The sequence below is a fragment of the Chenopodium album genome, chromosome 8 (genome assembly GCF_948465745.1).
Source record: "Chenopodium album chromosome 8, dcCheAlbu1.1, whole genome shotgun sequence".
Classification (NCBI taxonomy): Eukaryota; Viridiplantae; Streptophyta; class Magnoliopsida; order Caryophyllales; family Amaranthaceae; genus Chenopodium; species Chenopodium album.
Window position 1 is genome coordinate 4,025,079 of NC_137841.1, and position 22,989 is coordinate 4,048,067.

The 22,989-nt window shown below is 33.3% G+C and overlaps 1 protein-coding gene across 1 annotated transcript; it reads left to right on the forward strand.

The window, feature by feature from the left end:
- Positions 1 to 7,971: 7,971 nt before the first annotated feature.
- Positions 7,972 to 15,028, forward strand: LOC145555675 (hydroxyacylglutathione hydrolase cytoplasmic-like). The gene is made up of 7 exons (XM_081617421.1): positions 7,972 to 8,202; positions 8,330 to 8,452; positions 10,216 to 10,377; positions 11,135 to 11,213; positions 11,564 to 11,677; positions 13,015 to 13,191; positions 14,796 to 15,028. The coding sequence occupies exons 1-7, from the start codon at positions 8,156 to 8,158 to the stop codon at positions 14,868 to 14,870; spliced, it is 777 nt and encodes a 258-aa protein (XP_081473547.1). The 5' UTR covers positions 7,972 to 8,155; the 3' UTR covers positions 14,871 to 15,028.
- The last annotated feature ends 7,961 nt before the right edge of the window (positions 15,029 to 22,989 follow it).

Consider the following 22,989-nt stretch of genomic DNA (forward strand, 5'->3'; position numbering starts at 1 on the left):
CTTTGATTTTTAATGGCTTAGTGACATGCTAGGATTTGTTATTAATCTTGTTAGTATCATGCCTAGGATCTTGGTATTGTTATTATGCTTTAATATTAACATGAACATGATTATGATTATAATGATTATAATTTATAATGATTATGAATATTATTATTATTATTATTATTTTATTTATGATGATTATTATTATGATTATTATTTTTTATGATTATTATTATCTTGATGATGATTATAATTTTATTGTCATGATATTTATTATTGTTATGTTGCTTGATATATATTTTTATTGCTTGATCACACCTTTTATTGCATATTTAAAGGGAATTTGTACTTGTAATCACGCTTAATAAGATATTTAATAATCTTGTTTAGGGTTAATTTGATTATAATTTAAGTGATCGCCAATAATAGTTTGTTTGTGCATTAAATTCAACCAACATAGATAAACAGGTTTAGGATTAATCCTATTGATTACATGTTAGTTAGAAAGCGCACATGAATACGATCAGAATAAACTAGAGGCCTATTATTAGGGCAGGTTCAATCTCTTTTAGGTTGGATTTGTACCTTCATCCCCGAACCCTTATTTGGTTCTAGACCTTATGGAGTTGACGATCTCTTGGATCGTTAAGGGGTGTAACCTTCACCCTGTGAAAGGTTTACAAGTTCCTAAAACTTGTTGGCGACTCTTTTGCTCTATCTTCTTCCCTTTTGGACGCCACCGTACTTTAGTGTATGATCACAGTGGGGTTCAAGCTAGGGGTTAACGCTTGAAATTATTCCCTACATATATCATGGCAAGTATAATCTTGTGATTAATATGTTATGATTATTAGGTTTATTATTGTCTTGTTGTCTTGATATAAAAGTAATAATGACATATGATTAATTTGATTCAAGTTATTATTCTATGGTATAATAGAATAATGAAACTACAATGATAAATTATGTTGTAGTTATAGTGAATTAATCATGAATATATTTTCCCTTGGTTTAGAGGGTTATGAGTTATCTGTCAAGAATGGTTGATTAATTAATAATAATGAATATTCTATGGTGAAATAGAATAAAGGTATGCAATGAGTGTCATGGTCTATGACATGAGGATTTTGTATTGAAATTATTGTAACTGATTAAATCAACGTTTAATTTAATTATTGATGTTATTTTATGCCTCTATGGTGATAGCAGTATAATGAAGTGTTTGTTGATATTATTTGTGAAATTTATTCAAGTTATATGGATAATGATAATCTCTTTGTGATTATGAGTTTATACTCTTGGTTACAAAAGGGTATATATGCATGTATCAGACAAAAGCTATGTAAGTAGGTGAATATCGCTTATGTGATTGGTCAATTGAGTAGGTTCACTACTAATTCTAGAATGCTATGCTAATGTTATGTTGGCAAACGGTTATTGTTTGTTGAAGTACTTGTTGAAAATCATGGATTATGGCTTGTGGTTTAGTGGGTATCCTTCGGTTATTGAAGGATATTCGGATGCAAGTTGGATCTTAAATAGAGATTGTTCATTCACAAGTGGATGGGTATTCCCATATGGGGGAGGTGTCATGTAATGGGCATCAAAGAAGCAAATTAACTTGCATTGTGCGTTCTATAAGACATTGGAGGTCATTGCATTACATTCCGCTGGTAAAGAAGCAGAATGGTTAAGGGTTTTAATGCATGATGAGATTTCTTTGTTGCAAAAGCCAATATCACTAATAGTGATGAATTATTGGGATAACAATGAAAATTTGGCTAAGGCATATAGCCAAGTGTAAAATTATAAAATGGTGAGTTAAGGTATATTGGTGTAAGTATAGTTACATCCAAGGACTTAACAAGGATAGTGTTAAAAACTATTGTTTATTTAATTTTCGTACGAAGTTTAGTCTCGCCGATTGTTTAAAAAGCATGGGTTAGAGATTTTAATAAAAGGATGCCAATCATTTTAGATTGGAGCCCCATTGTAATCACAATTAGGAGAATCTCAACTTAACGCCCAATAAGACGTTGGGTCTTAAGTTCAGTGAGATCAATTCTCTTATTTGATGATTGGGAACTTGTTTATCATCCAAGGTAAAGTTCCAGTTTCACTGTGATGAAAAGAGGTTGTTTTAACTTAATAGAATTCCTGATATACTACTCGGTCACAGGAGCATGTTTGGAAAGTCTACCTATATAAGTACGAAGTTTAGCCGCTTCAAGAAGCTATTGGGACATAGCTTTAATGTACTTATGAATGGATATGGACACATGGCTTATAGTGTCAAGTTAATATGTATTTAAGTAATTAATCTTGTGTGTGTAACATCTTCAAGTTTCCAATATGTGTTGCTTTTGTTTCAAACGTTTTACGATACCAAATGGATACGGATTCTTGAATTGTATGTTGCACTAAGTGGAAGTTCAAGTCTTTGTACACTTTCATTTATGCATGAGATTGTTTTGTGATGATGATGTAATTTTTGCCATAAATCTAGTTTAATACTCTAAATGGGGGAGGATTGTTGAGTAATATAGAGTATTGAGATTATTTCCATGATTGTTATATTAATTTGCTTAGGATAAGGTGTAACAAATTAATTAGCAAAAGATAGAGCAAAGACAAACCCAAATTTGCAACAACAAATGTCACTCGATCGAGCCTTAGAAGCCCGATCGTACATGAGGACAAACAAGTAAGATGTTGTTGTGTAGTTCGATCGGGCTATGGCAGCTCGATCGGGCCCGTGTGTGTGGCATTTTATTCCCACCCAGCCGCCCGATCGAGCAGCAACCTCTCAATCGGGCCCGCACACATGAAATCATATTGAATTATGCTCGCCCGACCGAAAGGTAGTCGCCCGATCGGGCCCGTCATATTTCTGGGATTGACGTCAATTGATTTTGTCGGTTATTCTCGTGACTTTGCTCTAGTTTTATATATACTCTGATATGATGGAAGTTGAAGAAGTGAAAAAGAAGAACAATAACTTCCATTTTTTCATTTTTCTTGTTTGCAAAGGTTTTTAATTATCATCATCACAAATCAGATTGTATTGTAATCATCCTACTTGTGATTGCAACTGTTCTTCGTTGTATCTCCTGAGTAAATTTCTATGATACCCGATTGTAGTATAGGGTCAGAATTATACTTTTGAGAAAGTGATCCCGTTCACGCCTCGAAGATTTTACTGGTTTATTTTGTTTGCTTTCTTTGTGACCCTTGTTTAAACACAAAATCCCTTACAAATTCTTTCATACGTGCTTCCAGTTGGCAAAAGTTATGACAAACATTTTTCTTTCTCTTCCTCATAATTTACTTTCTCTCTCTTCTTCATACAGTGCTTTCTCTCTCTTCTTCATACTTTATTTTCTCTCTCTTCCATTTTCATCTTATTTTTCCTCATTTTTTAAGATTTAATCTGATTTTCTACTTTCCCTTTCATTGCAAACTTGTATCTCGCTAATTTCAAGTTTGTTACTTTTTTTTTCTTTTTTTTATTTGCATTTTTGTTAGTTCTTTGTGGATTTGATTTTAGATTTTTAGGTATTTTTATTTTCTTGTTGCTCTCTTTTGTAGTGATTATTTACTAGCTAGTAAATTCAGCAATGGTGAAGAAGAAGAAGAAGAGTAAATATTTAGAGTTAGATGATGTTCATCTCATTGCAAGTTCAATTTCTAATTTCTAGGGGTAACTTATGCGCTTTTGAGGGTAACTTATGCGCTTTTGAGGCTAACTTATGCGTATAAAGAGTAACTTAAAATTTATGTGCATATAAGGTTAACTTTTATTCTTAAAAGAGTATCTTATGTGCTTATAAGGGTAACTTTTATTCTTAAAAGAGTAACTTATGTGCTTATAAAGATAAATTTTATTCATATGAGAGAGTGTCTTGTGCCTTATTAAGAATAACTTTTGTTCTTAAAAGTGTAACTTATGCACTTATAAGGGTAAATTATGCTCTTATAAGGGTAACTTATGCGATTTAGGTCAAAATCTGTAGGATTTTTCTAGCTTCCCAGATTTTCCATTAATGGTGCTTGAATTTGCCTTTGTGATTGCATAAAAACTTGAATTAAGTTTTCATAATTTTCGAAATTAAATGATTTCTCCATTGATGATAAAAAATTGGAGGTAAGAGGTTCCCCTATTTCTCTCTCCTCATTCGCTCTTGCATTTTCTTTCTCCTCTTTCATGTTTTCTTTCTCCCTGTTAATGTTTTTTCTCTCCCCATTCATGTTTTCTTTCTCCTCCTTTGTTGTTCGATAGTTCTAGCTCTTGATAAACCAAAGTTCATTATTTTGGAAAACACACAAAAAAAATGTTCACACGTGCGGGAAACTTGGATGTACGATAAAATTATGGTACATCCGGGCATATAAAATTTATCATAACAACAACATAATAATGGGTCATTCACTAGTAGAAAATACGTAATGGCAAGCGGTTCAAACCCCCTTATGGGAAGCGGTTATGAATCGCATGCCTGTAGGGGGATTGCCAATTGGTCTTTTAAATGGCAAGCGGTTCAAAACCGCTTGCCAATTGTAGTGAAAGGGCATTAGAGGTATTAAAAATAATTTTTTTTTTTGGTTTTTTTCAATTAAATTGATACATAATCAAACCATATATAAAAACATTAATATTTTTATTAATTAATTGTTATAATATTACAATTTCTGATTTTCAATCACAAAAAAAATAAATTAACAAAAGAATTAATAATAATTACAATTTATGATTTTCAACCACCAGCCACCACCAGTCACCACCCTACACCACCAGCCACACAGCCACCACCCCACACCACCAGCACCACGACCCCCACCCCACCAAAAAAAACCCTCACCGAAACCACAACCCCCAGCCACCCACCCACCACGACCCCCCACCCAAACCACGACCCCCACCCATAAAAAAAACCCCTCACCGAAACCCACAACCCCCAGCCACCCACCCACCACGACCCCCCACCCATAAAAAAACCCCCTCACCGAAACCCACAACCCCCGGCCACCCACCCACCACGACCCCCCCAAAACCAGATCCCCACCCACAAAAAAAAAACCCTCACCGAAACCACGCACGACCCCACCAACCAAACCAGATCCCCACCCAAACCACGACCTCCACCCACGACCCTAACCCAAACCACGACCCCCACCCACCACGACCCCCACCCACCACGACCCCCACCAAAAATCAAATTAAAATAAAAAATAAAACTAAAATCGAAATAAAAATAAAAAAAATCATCGATCTAACCCACCACGACCATCTAACCCACTGATTTTGGCTTCAAATTATGGTTTTAAAGGTCAAATTCGACCATAAAAACTCTAGATCTAGAGTTTCCATGGTCGAATTTGACCTAAAAACTTAAACACCTACACGCATGCACGAATTTGCTCGGAATTGTTCGAAATTTGGTTGAAATTACCTTCAAAATTTGCTCGAAATTACCCGATTATGGTTCGAATTTGATGAGATGAGAAAGAACAAAGAAAAAGATAAATTGAAAGAAGAAAGGGGCGAATTAGAGGGAAGAAAAGAGAGGGGGAAACTGGAAGAGGAGAGAGAGAGAGCAACCAAAATGAAAGAGGAGAGAGAGAGAGAGAGAGAGAGAGAGAGAGAGAGAGAGAGAGAGAGAGAGTTGATCAATAAAGAAAGAGGAGAAAGAGAAATAAAATAAGGGGGTGTGCGGATTTAGGGTTTTTTTTTTTAAATGGCAAGCGGTTTGGGGTTGAACCGCTTGCCAATATATTAAATGGCAAGCGGTTCAACCCCAAACCGTTTGTCATTTTATATATTGGCAAGCGGTTCGCGCCAAAATCGCTTGCCATTTAATATTACAGGTTTTTTTTTAAAAAAAAAAAGGTGAATGGCAAGCGGATTTTTAAAACCGCTTGCCATTTGGGGCTTTCCATCACTTATTTTCTACTAGTGATTTGGGACCAATTTTGGGAATTTTTCGTATTATAGGCAAAGAAATATCATCGAAGTGTCGGATTTTTGAAAAGAGATCTTGGAATACAAGTTCTAACAGTAAAGAGTTCGAAAAAACGCGAGAAGATTCTAGAAGGTTCGGAAAACTCTATGAGGTACTCTTGTAAGAGTTTTCAAGAGAGAATGACTCTGGAATATTCAAGTAAAGTTTTGTACACGGTAGAATGTCTCTATGAAGTTTTATGCATGTACATATGTTTTGTTATATTCTATAGTGTTCTAGGACACTTTTGTACATTCTAGGAAGGATGTGTATTATATATGTTCCTTTGGACGTGGGAACACTCTAGATAGTTATAGACTAGAATCCTCCATTTGAAGAGGTTAGGAAGAATCTTGAGAAACCTGTAAGATGGAGTTCTATAAATAGACTTCAAGATTCATTTGTACATTCCAAGTTAGAAGTTCAATACTATAAACAATCTTAAGAACTTATGTCCTCTTGCAACTCAATATCTTCTTTCATCCACAACGAGTGTGTAAGGAAACTATGGCACGAGGGTGCCAACTGAGTGCTTAGTTCTACCTAGGGGCTTTGCTTAGCACGCACTAAGTGCAACAAGTGCATTTGTCAACACAAGGGGTTGTGAGGAGTACGTAAAGTGCATGACTGGGCTGAGTAACTTAGTAAGTATGTGACACCAGCGTCCATCATAAGTTGACCTTACAAAGTTGGTCAACTTTAATTAGTGACCTAATAATGGTCATTTTGAAACTCGTAATTGGATAGTTTAAAATCATGATATGGAATCAATCTAACCCAACTCACCCCAAAAATATATATGCATTAAATTGATTTTTTTTTTGTTCACATTCTAAGATAATTGACAATGGGTTTTAATTGACCCAACCTTAATTAAATATGTATTAAATGGTATCTTATGAGACAATTGCTTTTTATTTGAACCAATTGACCCAATTTTCACCTCTCATGAATTACCCATACAGGATTTGAATACGTGATTTCCAATTCAGCACACTCAATGTCTTACCACCAAACTATCTTTATGATCCCACAATATATTAATGTTTAGTGAATAACAATATAAATAGCAAATTCAATTATAAGATTTGATAATTGATTAATAAATTAAATGTATACCTATTAATGGTTAGCGATGTGCGATGACCCGTAAATAGCACACCATCCACTTTGTAGAAAAATTTGATGGTGTTGATTAGCGGTGCTTATGATGCGATTTGAGTTCGAGTTTGGGTAGCTCGACTCGAATACCATGTCGAGTCAAGTTTAATCGAATCGAGTTTTGACTAGTCGATCTTAGATTAAATTTAATCGAGTCGACCTCGAGTATCTTGTAATTTGATTCGTATTAGTAAAACTTTTTTTTAGTGTAATATTTTTTCATTCTCTTTAATTTTGTCATATGAAAAATATACATGATGATATGATTCGAGTTTTAACTAAATCGAACTCGAGTAGCTCACGAGTTGTTTCGTTTCATCAGCACCCTAGTGTTTATTACAAAGCTCTCAATTACATGTGAAAGCTCACACATATTAAATTATAAGAATATGGATAATATTAAATTTACAAGAGGTTATTTATCTCTCAATTCATTCACATAATAACCTAATATGACATAACATGGGTAGGGACGTAGGATAGACATAAGAAACGATATTACGAATATAAATATCCAACGATGCTTCATTGCAAGACCTGCAGGATAACAAAGCACGACCTAAAACCCGACTTGCTCACTTAGCTCTTTCTCTCACCTCAAGGTATTATTCAACTGCGTTGATTTCATGATTTGTACATTAAGTCCAATAAAAATATTTAAATAATGAAAACACTCTATTTGATCTGAAATTAAAATATATCGGCTCAAAATAAACCAAATTCAAACTCTTCCATTCCAATTCCTTCCCAATAAAAAATGAATGTAGTGATTTTTTTAACCAAAAAGCTTTCCCGTAAAATTTCACTGTAGCCACTAAAAAGAGAGGATCTCTCGCGCGTAAAGCAGAAGCTAAACAAGGAACCCAATCTTACATGTCCAACCACAGTACTGCCACCTTAGCGTCGAAATTTATACATATTTTGATATTACCAACATTAACGACGCTTCTTTCTCTTTCTTGGCGCTTTTTACAACACCCATTTTCTCTCTCCTCTCATCACATCAAACAATGAAAATCCTTCATATTCCTTGTTTGGATGACAATTACTCTTACTTGTAATCTTCTTCTTCCTTAATTAGGGTTTCGTAGATTTCAATTTTCAATTCAATTCTGTTTGAAGTAATATTAATTTGTGGGAATTTTTTTTTTTTTTTTTTTTTTTTTAAAATTTTTTTGGAACAGGATTATTGATGAGCAGACGAAGGAAGCTGCAGTTGTTGATCCAGTTGAACCAGAGAAGGTTCTAGAAGTTGCTAAGAACAATGATGCTAATGTCAAATTTGTTCTCACTACTCACCATCACTGGTATTTTTCTTTCATTTTTAGAATTTTAATCATGTTTCTTCAACAATTTTGTTTCAATTAGGGTTTTTGACAGCTTAATTTTTGCAATTATATTTTGTTTTATGTTGAAAATTGACTGGGATGATTGCTGATTGTGAATATGAAGACCCAAAAGAATATTTATTTGTTTTGGAGTGATTTGAAGTTCATCTAATTCTATGTAAATGACAAACAAGATACATAAGTTTATCAAATTTTGGTTAATTGCCTGTTTAATTCAGAAAGAAGTACCTTTTGAAGTCTTTCGGAATGAAATTGAATTAAAAAGTAATTACCTTTGGGTTATTCAAATTAGACAAAAATCAAGGACCAACATTGTGCATTTTGAATTTGTATTTGTGACAATGGTTTTATATTTTTGATTATGTGTTTGCATACTGATATTATTCATGATAAGACATTGCTTGTGCTAATCAGTCTATTGTTAATCTGTCATTCCTTCCTTTGGTTTTATAGTTGTTATTTCACCTGCATTTATGTTGCTATACGGTGTTGTGTTGACCATTGGCATAACTAAGATCTGCATACGTTTGCTTGGCGTTGCAATTTGACACTTCATGTGGTGGATCTTCAATAAAGACTAGAGAATGGGTGGGAGGACTGAAAAGAAAGGCTTAGAAGAGTGTTATGGTATATGCTATATACACAAGAATGGATAGTCAATCTCTCTTTCTCTCTGTAGCCTTTTGGATTACAGTGGCACTGTTTGGTTTTGGGCTCAGATGGTAGTTAAATTTCGATTCAGTGTGTCATATAATGGGAATCACATTGGTATTCAACATCTAATTTTGAGTCTAATTGCCATAGTATCCAGTTGATTGCTTATATGTACGGGGCTCTCTTGTTTCAACCTGTCAAGGGTGTAATTTGTGCACAAAATTGCGACTTTGGGAGTGCACATAGGTGTCATAGTAGTGAGAATCAAGAGAATAAGAGGTTTTTTCTAGGGTGCATCTTGGTTTTAAAAAGCGCGCCTCACTCCCAGGCTGTGGGAAATGGGCTTTAGCTAGGCGAGGCTCAGTCACCTACGGAAGGCGCACGCCTCAAAGCGCCTTTGGTAAGGCGTGCCTTTGCGCCTCAAGATTTAACTTATAAATTGAAGAATGATAGACATTTTTTCAAATTCAGACTACCTTAGCTTTACATATATCATTATTTAATTTATTTTATTATGAATTTTTTTAATTGGTATTAAGTACAATCAAAGTAAAAAATAATTTGAAATAAATATATAAATACATGCACCTTGCATACAAAAGGCGCGCGCCTAGGCTGCAAGGACCATTTGCGCCCTTTTAAAACTAAAGGGTGCATAATGGGAACCTAGTTTGAAGACTTCTTGTTGGCTTAGAAGTTTATTAAGGATTTACTTCGGACATTGGGTCCTCTCTCCTCTCCTTTACAGTTTTCACAACAATTATTACCTACTTTGCCAAAACAATCTACAGGGAGACATAGGTGCCCCCCTTTTCCAATATGCGTTCATGCCATAAAGGATGTATTGTCTAATACACAGCAACTTCTGTGTGCTATTAATTATAGAACTAATTAATGATCTGTATGGTATTGTTGTATGGACTACCACTTCCCATAATGTTGTGTTCGTTGATGTCATTTGAGAATACTTTTGTTGTTTTACTTCTGGGACATATTTAAGATATTTTAGTATCTTGATTTGGTACTATTTGTCTTTCCTAATTGAATATGAAACTCCTGATTTTCAGGGATCATGCTGGTGGGAATGATAAGATAAGAGAGCTGGTTCCTGGAATCAAGGTTTATGGTGGTTCGATTGATAATGTGAAAGGATGCACTAATAAAATTGAAAATGGTGATAAGGTCTCGTTGGGAGCTGAAGTCAACATCTTGTCTCTTCATACACCTTGGTGAGTGAGTTTGCTCATAACTCAGTACTCAATTGTGCCTTGAGTGCACCTTCTTGTATGTTGCCCATAAGTGTCTTACAGGAAGAAATCATATCCGTCATGACTTGGTTTAAAGGCTCACCTGTAAGTATGCTACCAACAATTTTGTCATTAAGTGGAGGAAATGGACTACTTAAGTATGGAAACAGTCATCCGCTTTTACCATAATGACGATAATTGTTTGTTAGCGACAGTTGCCCCCCCCCCCCCCCCCCCCCCGGGAGCTTGACAATTTATTAGTTGGATTCATGCATATTCTTAACATGATACTTTTTATTGATTGGATTCGTAATGAAAATGAAGATACCATTATTATGTTGTACGTATTATCTCTTATCCTTTTATTTTATAACTAAAGACTGCTGTTTAAACTAGGAGGTTTAAATTTGGACAAGAGAGTATGTTTGAATTGCCTCATCTATATTCACTGATTGTTTATGTTTTTGGCTGTTTGCGATGAATTTGTTCCTTTTTTTAAGGATAGAATCACACTTTCTATCTTTAGATTTGCATCCTATTAGTTTTGACTTTAGAATCCAATCCTTTCTAGTCGACCTAAGAAGGATGATGGCTCATCACCAGCCTTTTTGCTTGCATGAAATTATAAGTATGAACTATGAAGTGATTATGGTTATTTTAATTTGTCTGCATGAGATATTACTGGAATATCATTCTTTTACAGTTGTGTAACGAATTTGCTTATCTTTGTCTTGCTCAGCCACACCAAAGGTCATATAAGTTACTATGTGACTGGCAAAGAAGATGAGAGCCCTGCTGTTTTCACTGGAGACACTATGGTATGACTGTTGTTAGTATGACAGGAGGCATTACTCTTGCTTATTTTTTTAGTTCATTGCTTTGCTGTTCTTTTTTTTTTTTTTTTTTTTTTTTCAAAAAAAAATAAAATAATAATAATTACTTCATCGGTTTTGTGGCAAGTAAAGAAAGGTTGATTAATTTGTAAAGTACACAAAAATATTTCTCAACAATAGTAGTTGTAGTAATTAGTAATCACATCTGCCTAGTACTGCGAGATATTGATTTCATGCTTTATTAGAGCCATCAAGCCCAAGCCCATTTATCTTCATGTCTGTACTCATTTATAAAAGCTAATGGTCTCATATGTTATTTTGATTATTGTTGACAGTTTGTTGCTGGTTGTGGCAAATTTTTTGAGGGTACAGCAGAGCAGATGTATCAGTCACTCTGCGTGACATTGGGTTCTTTGCCAAAGCCGACTAGAGTTTATTGCGGTCATGAGGTGAATGATTTTCTAAGATCTTCTGTAGTTGTTTGATTTCATTTGTCTCTGAATCTTGGCTTATATTTCAGAAAAGCAGGTCCCATTGCTTCTGATCTCACAATTTTTATTTCTAATTGGGTGCGCCATTTAACAGACCTACAGAAAATCAGAAACTATTGATGTGGAATAAGGAACAAGCTTTTATCAAATAAATAAATGTAAACCATGGAAAAAGAAATTTAAGCTACATTAAAGCCTAGGATAATCGGTTTGCAAGTTTCTGGCAAGCACTGCTGCTTGATTCTACTAAAACTTTGTTTCATCTTTGTTGCTTGTGTCTAGAATCACCCAAATCCTTTCAGAAACAGAAGGATGACAAATGAGTCCTAATCTGTTCATCCCTTTGTCTTGCCAAACTCTTGTCGGTTTGAAACTTCTGCAGAATCACAGAAAGTCTTGGAAAGAGAAGCTTACATTAATATGACTATTCTTGAATAAATTTTTTATCACCAATTGAAATGTGAACATTAATCTGAATCTGCCTCACTACAACTGAAATTATTTGCAGTATCTTCCTTATTTTTATAGAACTAAGCACCTCAGAATCATGGGTGTGTGTCTTGACTTCCTCGTTTTTGTAGTTCTTTAAGACATTCTATCATTAAATGATGCTTTCTCCCCCTTAATTTTGTTAATCTTGCCCAAAAACCTCTCCCCCCTGCACAGTCATTAAGAACCTCAACCATGCTATCTGCAGTCTGAAATCCCTGTTTGCTCCAATAATGACTTTAGTCTTTTTTGGACTTATGCAAACCTTTTACAATTGATACAGTTGACTGAATACTTTGCCAATTGTTAGTAAAATCTGGAGGTGAACATACATATAAGGACTATATTAGTCAATCAAAGTTATGAGGATGGCAAAAGAAAGGGAAATGTGCCTATGAGCTGTTCCTGCACTTTTCTATCCAGATCCTTTCAACATGATATCATAAAGAAGGAAATTCGGTCTCCCTAGAGTCCCTGCCCAACCAAGAGAAAACGAATTGTTCACTTTGCCTCCCCTTCTGTTGAGAATTATACTCCGTAGTTTCAAGCTACCAGTGTCACAGTGTGTCCAATGGACTGCAAATCTAGAAGTTGATTACTTCCTTTGTAGCCTGGGCTTTTGGGGGAGGTCTTTGTTTTAGTTGTTTGAAAATGAAAGATACTTGTATCTTAGGAAAGGCTGTTACCCTTATTTCCTGCCAATTCTGTTACAATAACGCAGGAGATACAAATATGCTGAACTGCTGATGATTTTCTCTGTGATAAGTGATGATCGTTATTGCTCACCTTTTCTCTTCTAATTGCAGTACACAGTCAAGAACCTTCAGTTTGCTTTGACAGTTGAACCCGAAAATGCAAAGATAGCGGAGAAATTGGCATGGGCTCAGAACCAGCGAAATGCTGGCTTGCCTACTATTCCATCAACCATTGCAGAGGAGCTAGAAACTAACCCATTCATGCGGGTTGACATACCTGAGATTCAGGTATTTGTGTCGCACATTATCTCTTCAATTTGCGATCTATGCTATTTGGGTTGAGTTTGGATCTTTTTTTAATGTTATGTTAAAAATTGTCTAGAGTTCATTCACACAATAATTTGATAAGTTTAGAGCTCATTTGTAGACTCAATTAAGAACCTTTATTGTCAATTAAGATGACGATGATTGTTTATTTCCACCTTTGGTTCTATGTGCTTGTCATTGTATTTCATAGTTGAGTTAGATTGTTATTATCTTTGAATATACTCCCTCCATTCCACTAGGAACTACTCACTGTAGACGCACAATTTTTGCAAATGGCCAAGTATGAATAAAGTATATTACTCTTCCAAAATCGGATTAAAATGAATAGTTCTTTATGGAATAGATGAAAGTAGAAAGTTAGTAGTTCTTTGTGGAACAGAGAGAGTATAGATGAAAATAAAGGTCAGTTGTTACTCTTTGTATCTCAATTTATTTGTTTCATGAGCAGAAGGCATAATATTTTAGAAGTGAATGAGTTAGTGTGGGTTGTGGAACCAAACTTACTTAAATATAAGTAGAGTAGAGGTTTTCCCTAAAAAAGAATGGGGCAAGTAATTTGAGACATAAAAAACAAGAAAATGAGGCAAATAATTGAGACGGGGAGGGAGTGTATTAAAATATATCTCAATATTATACAAAATTTATAGGTCTTTACAAGAATATTCATTTTCTTTTTCTTCAAAATAAATCACTCCCTGGGTCTCTCTCTATATATATCCCAACTTGACAATGTTTAAAGAAAAATGTACCCTATTATAGTTTTCATTTGTTTGTGTTATGCTGTGGAAAGAAAATTTATTTAAATAATTATGAAATAAGTTTTTACTATTTCATAATTAAAAATCACCTGTCTTTGTTTTTTTATTTATTTACTGCTGATTGCTGAAATGCATGACACAATACAACAGCAATGTTAATCATTTACATGTACTAGACTCTTAGAAACTTAGATAATTACAAGTGACTTAAACATGTTTAATTTTTGCATTCTAAAATTTTGCCTTGTTATTAGTTTGCATTGAAATCTTTAAAGTTATAGTGGTCCAGTGGGTATGTGTTACGAAGTACTCCGTATTATTTTGCACTGTCAAATGTGAAGTTGCTGTTTAATAGCGACAAAAAAAACACTATCTAATAATTCAACATGCAAAATACACTGATGTTGTTTTGAGAATTCTCCCTATTTTAATTAGAAGAGTACTTGTGAAAAATTTATGTATATTTTTCATTTAAAAAGAACGCGAGTATTAAAGTTTGACATCATTGAGAAAAAATAATGGGATCATCATTTTGAATTTTGAACTTTTGGGTGTAATATTTAATGTAAGTTTTGGTGTAATTAACAATATACAGACTTATGCTAGCTTGGTTTCTCGAAATGTATGTACACCATACTGATTTTATGTTTGGAACAGCTAAAGTTTGAGATATTGATACCAGATTTTCTACAAAAAAGAGTGAACTGAGCTGTTCTTTCTCAAACAACCTTAAAGAGTCTAATACATGTTTTCAGGTGTCTTGTTGTTTCTCTCATATATTCTTTTTCCTTTGTTTTTATTTTGCAGAAAAAACTTGGTCTCAACTCCCCAGTAGAAGCCCTTCGAGAAATAAGGAAACTTAAAGATAACTGGAGAGGCTAACGAAGGGCTTACCAACGGGTGTGTAATTCTAGTTTGTAAATTTATGGATGTTGAGTCAGCATTTTAATAAATCTATGGCATCCAACTTTGCATAATTTTCTGGAAATAATAATGTACTTTTCAAGGAGAGGTTAAGAAATATTTTCACCACTTTATTAGACTGCATTAGTTTTTTCAAGTGATGATGCTAGTATTTGTGTGTCCTAAAGCATTTCCCCCATTTTCAGACACTTTAATCAACAATCAATTCATTTAAAACAATGATAAAGTAAACCCCATGTGAGTTTCATTGCAATATGCATCACCCTTTACATCCCATGGAACATACCTTGCCTTTGATCCCTAGACAATGCTCTTTTTGCTCCTTTATTTCTTGCTTTTCCTTTTCTCGAGCCGTCACCGTTCGTGGTCGAGGATTACATACCTACATATACTACTTGATTATTATTATTATTGTGTTTCTAATTATTATCATTGTATTATTAAGGGGTTCATAGATTATTATCGGCTTATCGCTCGTAAAAGGCGTGAGCCGTATGACTACTGTTATTTAGGACAAGCTATGTTCCCCATGATAGCAACTTGCACACAAAATGTGGGATAGGATACAAAATATCATATGGTTTTGAAAGTGAAGTAATAATCTATGGTTCAAATAATGGGTGCAAAGCACTAACTTTGAAAGGGAATCGAGCCTTCATTGATTCTTTTAGTTGGCTTGATGGGGAACAGCAAGGTTCCATTTCCAGCTAGAACAAGTGTAGCCGATAAGTCCCACAACATGAACACTAATAAGAACACCCCATATTTATGCCCTGGACCATTACGCTTTTGTCTCATGTCTATTTCATCTTATAAATTAGGACTCCTTTTTTGGCCTTTTAGGGTAGGTGATTGTGCCCTTTTTTCATTCGGGTTCGCGGTGTTTGCTTTGGTTGGGTAAAACTCGATTACTAGAATAACTGGTACAATTTGACTTAATGTACTATTCTGCTATTCATATATCAACTGTAAACAAGAAATAACCTCGCACTTTTTGTGGCTTTCTTGCTGGCATCGTGGGTCATTGTTGCTTTGGAGTTATAGGCAAACTACTCGGCAACTAGAAAGTATTTTCTTCTCAATTATATGCCTTTTATTGTCTTCAAAATTTCGACCCTTTTTGGTTCAAGGGAATTGGCCGGAAAAGAAAAGAAAGGAAAAGGCGTTAATATGTTCCCATATTTGGTTTGATGAATGACATACGGAGTAAGAAGGAAAGGAAAGGAAGTTAAAGGAAAACCTCTTTACAAATTTTAGCTTTCCCTTCCTCCCAATATTGAAGGAATTCGACTGAAAAGAGAAAATAGAAGCACATTTCCTTTCTCTTCTGTCATTACCTTTTAATAATCAAACATTGGAAATAAAATTTCCTTCTCTTCCTTTCTTTTCCCCTCCTTTCCTTTTTTTTCTTTTCCTTTACTTGGTTGAGTACACTGTACCCAGAGGTGAGAGATATTTTGGAGGTTAATTTTATTTTTTTTTTCTTTTAAAAAAAACATATTAGGTCCTGTTTCTTTAAACTGAACTAAATCCCAAAATAATAATGGATCATTGTTTTACTACACATAGGTCATAACCCTAAATTCCTAAAATTTAAAAGAGTCGCGTTGAATGTATTATCCAAATTCACTTCCAAAAAAATTGTTTCTAATCTAATATTAATTTCCAAATTCACTTCCAAAAAAATTGTTTCCAATCTAATATTAAATGGAGAAAATATCACAAATTCATGTATATTTCTTGTTATGGTGTAATATTTACCAATTTTATTTCAATTTATAAATTTCATTTTTTAAGAGCAATATTTTGACTTTTACATATGTATAGTAACATCAACTAAATTATCATTGACTCATTGTGGTAAACAAAGGCCCTGTTATTTTGCTTCTGGGCAGGACAGAGTAGGGCACGACAAAGCGGAGTAGGACAAAGCAGAGCTGATTTCAGCAGAGCAGTGCACAGAGCAGGGCTAGGCTTCCACACACTGCGGAACGGAGCAGGGCAGGGCAAAGCAGAGCAGATTTCAGCAGTGCAGAGCAGAGCATGACAGAGCAGAGCAGCTCTAAAGTACAGGGCCAAAGTGAAGTATCCACAACGTGGGTTCTCTTTTATTTGTGCATAGGGTCTGTTCTGATTGACTGAACTTAACTGGACTTATTAGAGCCGAACTGAACTGAACTGAACTGAATTGAACTAAATATTTTATGAGATAAGAAAATTAAGAACTGAACTGAACTAAACTTATTGGAGCGGAGCTGAACTTAACCGAACTGAATTGAATTGAATTGAACTGAAAATAAGTTGAAAAGAACAGGGTCGTAGTATTAGTAAGGATAAATTGTTGTTTAAATATTTGATGTAGCTCATGACCTCATGTGCAACGAGCGGGGCACAATGTAGCTTATTGTATGGCAAAGTGAGATACACAGACCTTGTTGGCAATTGTCAACCGGTTTGACGAATGATTTGTATTATATTGAATGCTTCACTTTTTATTTGTTGAAAAATATGTTTGGTAAAATTGGTCGTTTAGTAATTAAGGTGTGTACACAAAAATCAAATTAAGTCCAATTCTCCAAGCAATCTTTTCATTTTGGTTTAAATCCATTTCCTAAACAATAAGTTTGGATGTTTAATTAAATAAAATTGTCAAAAGTCAATCAAACAGCCAAAGAAAAGCCATATACCAATCAAACAGGCCATGAATCCTCATGATGTAATGTCAAATATAGTTCTCTCAAAGCATAAACACTTTGAAGAAAATTGGTTTTACAATAATACAACCTCTCGAACTTTGTCTTAAAAAAAATAATAATAATGAACTTAGGGCTTGTTCTAATTTACTGAATTGAAATAATTGAAATTGAACTAAACTGAAATTAATTGTTTATGAGAGAAGAAAATTAGGAGCTGAACTGAACTAAAATTAAGCCGAAGAGAAAGACCCTTAAAAGTTATATTTTAGGTTGAATTTTGGTTGAATTGGATACTCACAAGATCACAATTCCGTTAGTTGTGATTGTTAAACAATTTGTTTGTAAGACATAATAATATGGGTGTCGTTGACATGAAACAAACGGCCAGCAAATTGTGAAGATTACTTTCATTGAGATGTCTGCCACCAAGTTGTTGGCCGCAACAACAAAAATGGTCAGCTTTTCATTGGATCACACTTCACATGCCTAGTATTTTCAGTGTGCTTCATCATAAAAAAAATTAAAATGGGGGAAATTAAATGAAAATTAAATGATGACAATTTGAATTTTTTTTAGAAAGGTAACCTTGTAATAGTGGTCACTATAAGCCAATTCATATGTAATTTACCCTTTTGATTTGGACATGTATTCCATATAAAGTTAAGCGATTGTTTGGTTGAACATGGAGATTTAGAACTACCACTTTAATGAAGATAATTTGCCGTGTAAAGTTTTAATATGCAACAATTGTTTTGTTGATTGTGAAAAGTTATTACTTAACTTATGGATCGATCCACGCAGTTAATTTCCTCCACTTTGTAGGAATTAGAAAGAGAGGAATTTCACAATCTTCTATGTTTTTGTCAATTAAACCATTTTTCATAATTCCTAAATATTTACTCCATATACAATACTACTCATTTTCGCATGTATGTTTTTTCATGTCAGCTTAATAAACACCTAATTAATTTTCATGTCAGCTTAATAAACACCTAATTAAGTTACATTAATCGACTCATTGTATATCTTTGTTTCTCTTTTACACTTGACTACTTGAGGTTGGTTTCATTAGAACCCCTTTGCTGGCTTCGCATACCCATATGGACATTGTTAGAGCCTCAAAGGAGCATCAAAAAAAATTATAATGAGGATTTGAGAACACTGTCCAAATTCCAATTTATACTACGTATCTAAAATATTTGGGCCTATGCCTGATTTTTTTTATTTTTATTTATTTATTTTTTTTTTTTAAAAAAAAGATAAATCAAATTATAACTTTGCTCCACTATTTTTTTTTTTAGAGAGTAAGAGATAGCTCAAGTGATTAGAGCTTTCATCCCGATTTCATGAGATCTTGGTATCGATTCTCACCCCTGCCCTTGTGGCTCTCTAAACACTAAAAAAAAAAACAAATTTCCTTCTTTCAAAAAAGTAGTAGTAAACTACATTACTTGTAACTTTTTTTTTCTTGCTGCAAAGATTTACCTTGTAACTTTGATATGACTATATTAGTTGATAAAAAACTTGTTATGGTATTGAGGTATGAGGGAGAGGATTTCTTACCCTATTGTGTCACTTTTAAGGATTAGTTCTCTTCATTTAAAATAAAAAGATATGGTTTGATTCACCACTACTACATACTCTCTCCATTTCGTAATAATCGTAATACTTTCATCTTATGTCAGTTTCACAATAATTGCAACAATTCTTTATTTAATAAGGACTCACTACTATTTTATTATTTTTCTTTGTTTAATAAGGACCTAATGTTTAGGTCACTTACATTTTTTTTTTTATTATTATTTTTCTCCTACAAATAATTTAATATATTCGTATTGAATATACTTTATACGAGTACTAGGTTAGAACCCGTGCGATGCACGATTTATATAAAGCATATTTTTAATCTGTACATTTTAAAAATAAATCGCTATTATACATGACTATAAATAAGAATTACGTATAGTTTGTAATTTTAAATTTTTTATTTTAATCAAAATTATGATATAGTATGTTGTTTAATCCATAATTCAATGTATGAGGTCATTTATGAGTGTTCTATTTAAAATTGTTTCAATTTCCTACGATAAATTGATAGATTTTAGTTATAATGTAGAAGCTTCCAATATTTAAATTTCAAAAATATTAAATATAATAGCTACCCGAAAAAAAAATGACATCATCATTGTATTTAAGTAGAAAAATTATTATTGAAAAAACGACACGTGGACGATGATAATCTCAGTAACTCCTGTTTTAGTAATTGTTAATAAATTATAAAATTCTCGTTTTAGTCTCCCGTCTCCACCCTATAATTTGTCTTAAAATTTAAACGGAATGTGTAGTCAACTTATACAGGCCGGCACTCAGTCAAATCTACTTGTATAATCAGCTAACCTCTGTTTGGCAAACACTTAAACATGGCCCTAGTAATAAATTCAGCCAAAAAAACCAAAAATTGTTTACTCTAGTATACACGTGCACGCAAAGTAGGGGGTAAATGTACAGATGTGTGTGATGTACAATTTTACATGTACTCTACACCTCTACTAATTAATTTATTTTACGGAGTAGTTTTTTTTTTTTTTTTTTTTTTTTAGTTTGCGTCACCTGGTTCAGGTGAGCTTAGCTCCGATTACATTTAGATTCAACTCGGGTTACACACCTGACTTATGGTGGGTGAGTATTTCAATAAGAGTTTCTATATTCGGTGAGGCTCGAACTCAAAACCTTCCTTAAGCGGCATCAAGTTGCTGGTGTCAAGCCGCTTACCACTCGATCCAACTCTTATTGGTACTCTACAACACAATATAAATAAAAATGAATATAAAGTCAATAGACCTCATAGAAACGCAGAAAATAAGGTGAAAGTGAAAGAACCTCATTGTTTAATCTGGTAGAGTAATAAACGAACAGCACTCTAGTTGTTGGTTTATGCAGCTTGGATTAGATTGATCAAAATAATGTAACTTGTCTTCTTCTCCAATCCTAGATAGCTAACTAGGTAGTAGACTGTTAGTGTGGTTAAAAAAGATCATTGGAAGATAAAATTATAATCGATCTACTCGTAATATATATTCCCCGTGAATCAAACCTCTTTACCACGAGGGTTACTTATTAGGGTTTAATTATAGGCCGATTATTGTTGAGCATCTTCAATGGTTGTATACTTGTAATTGTATATTCTTATTTTAGGTTTACTACATATACAGAGTATTTTATGGAGTATATTTTTTCATTCTTTTATGAATTTATTACTTTATTATTATGTAGGGTTTAATCAAGAGTTGTAATCCTATTATTATCATGCACCATAGTAAGATAGTTTGAAAATTAACATATTTACGGTGTATTTGGATTGAAGGAAGGAGGAAACGAAAGGGAAGAGAAATGGAGAGATGGAGTATCATTCATTTGTATAATAAATAAGAAAGGAAGAAAATTTGAGGGGAGAGAAATAGAGGGATTAAATTGTAGGAAATTGATCATTCCAATAATAGAGAGATTTGGAAGGAAAACTCACAATTCTTCCCAACCCTCCTCTTCTCCTCCCTCTCCTAGTCCCCTTCTGTTCTTTCCTCTTTCTCTATCCAAACGACCAAACACACGTACTATTAAGATAACTTTAATTTTGTAACGTTTTCTTTTACAAAATCTTCATGCATGGGTTATACTTTGTTTCTTTTTAATTGACACGCACGTTTCTTTAGTCATGTTTGCCAATGCACAATTTCAACCATTCATATATGTGATTACTGATAAACAAAAATTATGAAAAGTTGATATTTTGAAAATATATATCGTGACGAATCTAACAAAATCTCACATGACTATATTCTTTCATTACGTATAAAGCACAAAACACGGTCAGAGAGGAGTGTATGATAATGCTAAAGTTAAAACATATCAACTAAAAAAAACGGAGGTAGTATGATATATGTAGTCAGGCTACAAATAAATATTTGACGTGTAAGTATATTTTTTCTAACTTGGAATTAATTTAAGAATGTATAATAAAATCACGTGTAGATAGTAAGATAGATGTAATAAATGTTATTCCACTATGTATCTTTTAATGTATAGAAAATGTTATATGTAACCCTTTTTCTTCGTTCTATTTTACTTGACCCGCTTTAACTTTTACACTATTCATCACCCCTCCTTTGACCATTTTTTGTGAGTAATATATAAGGAAAAACACATTCATGTGGGATATATTTGAATTCGTCTAAATGAGAACTACCATAATATATAACATTTATATTTTTTACTTTTAGAGAATTAGGGTCTGTTCTCATACGTTTATTTTCAGTTCAGTTCAGCTCAGCTCAGTTCAGTTCAGTTCAGTTCAGTTCCTTATTTCCTTCTCTTATAAAATATTCATTTCAATTTAGTTCAGTTCAGTTCAGCTCAGTTCAGTCAATGAATTCAGGCCCTTAAAGTTATTGATCGTTAAAGTTTTGCGTTGATAAACGTGATAAAAAACATGGGTCAAGTAAAAAAGAGTAGAGGAAGTATTTCAGATCTAATAAACCCTTATTTTATCTTTAAATAGACATAAGTGGACTTAATTAGCCCTAATTTTTTAAATTTCATTTTAAGCATTATGTAAAGGTGAATGCATTAAACTAGTCAAGCGACATGAAAAGACAATAACCAACCAAAATAAAAAAGCAATAAATAAGAGAGGTAGCCACGTAAATTGGGAACTCACAAATTTGCCTTTTGTGGGTTTTTTCATGACCGAAGAGAAAAAAAAGGGGAAACCAATATTAGTAACATGCCACTAACCCACTATAGAGATCAGATATAGGAGAGAGAAACAACCAATTTCATACTACTCCGTAGTACCAAATACCAACTCTCTTATTCACATTTGGTGTTCGGGTTTGGTTGGATCGGGTATAATTTGAATTTAACTCATTTAAATTATTGTGTCTATGCAAGCGGAATGTTGGATTGACTAGTTTCAGATTGGATAAAGTCAAATTTTTTATTATTTATTTATTTAAAACAAGATAAAGTCATTTTTTATACCTCTATTTACTTTTTTTTTTTGAAATAATATACCTCTATTTACTTAGGTTGTACTCTATTTTTTTTTCTTTTCAAACTACTCTAATTTAAATTTTGCGTCAATTATCTAAAAATGTTGACATTTTTGTGCATAAGATTAAAAATAGACATACTTGTTATTTTATTTTATTTTTATAATTGCAACACTTCTCTTTTCACGCTTATTAATGAATAATTTCAATCGTTAAAATTATAAACATTTAATATTAAAATAGTATAAGTCAAGACGAATCTAACAAGATTTCACATGTCTATATTTTTACTTAAGTATATATCATCAAAGGTAGTCAAAGTAAAATACATAA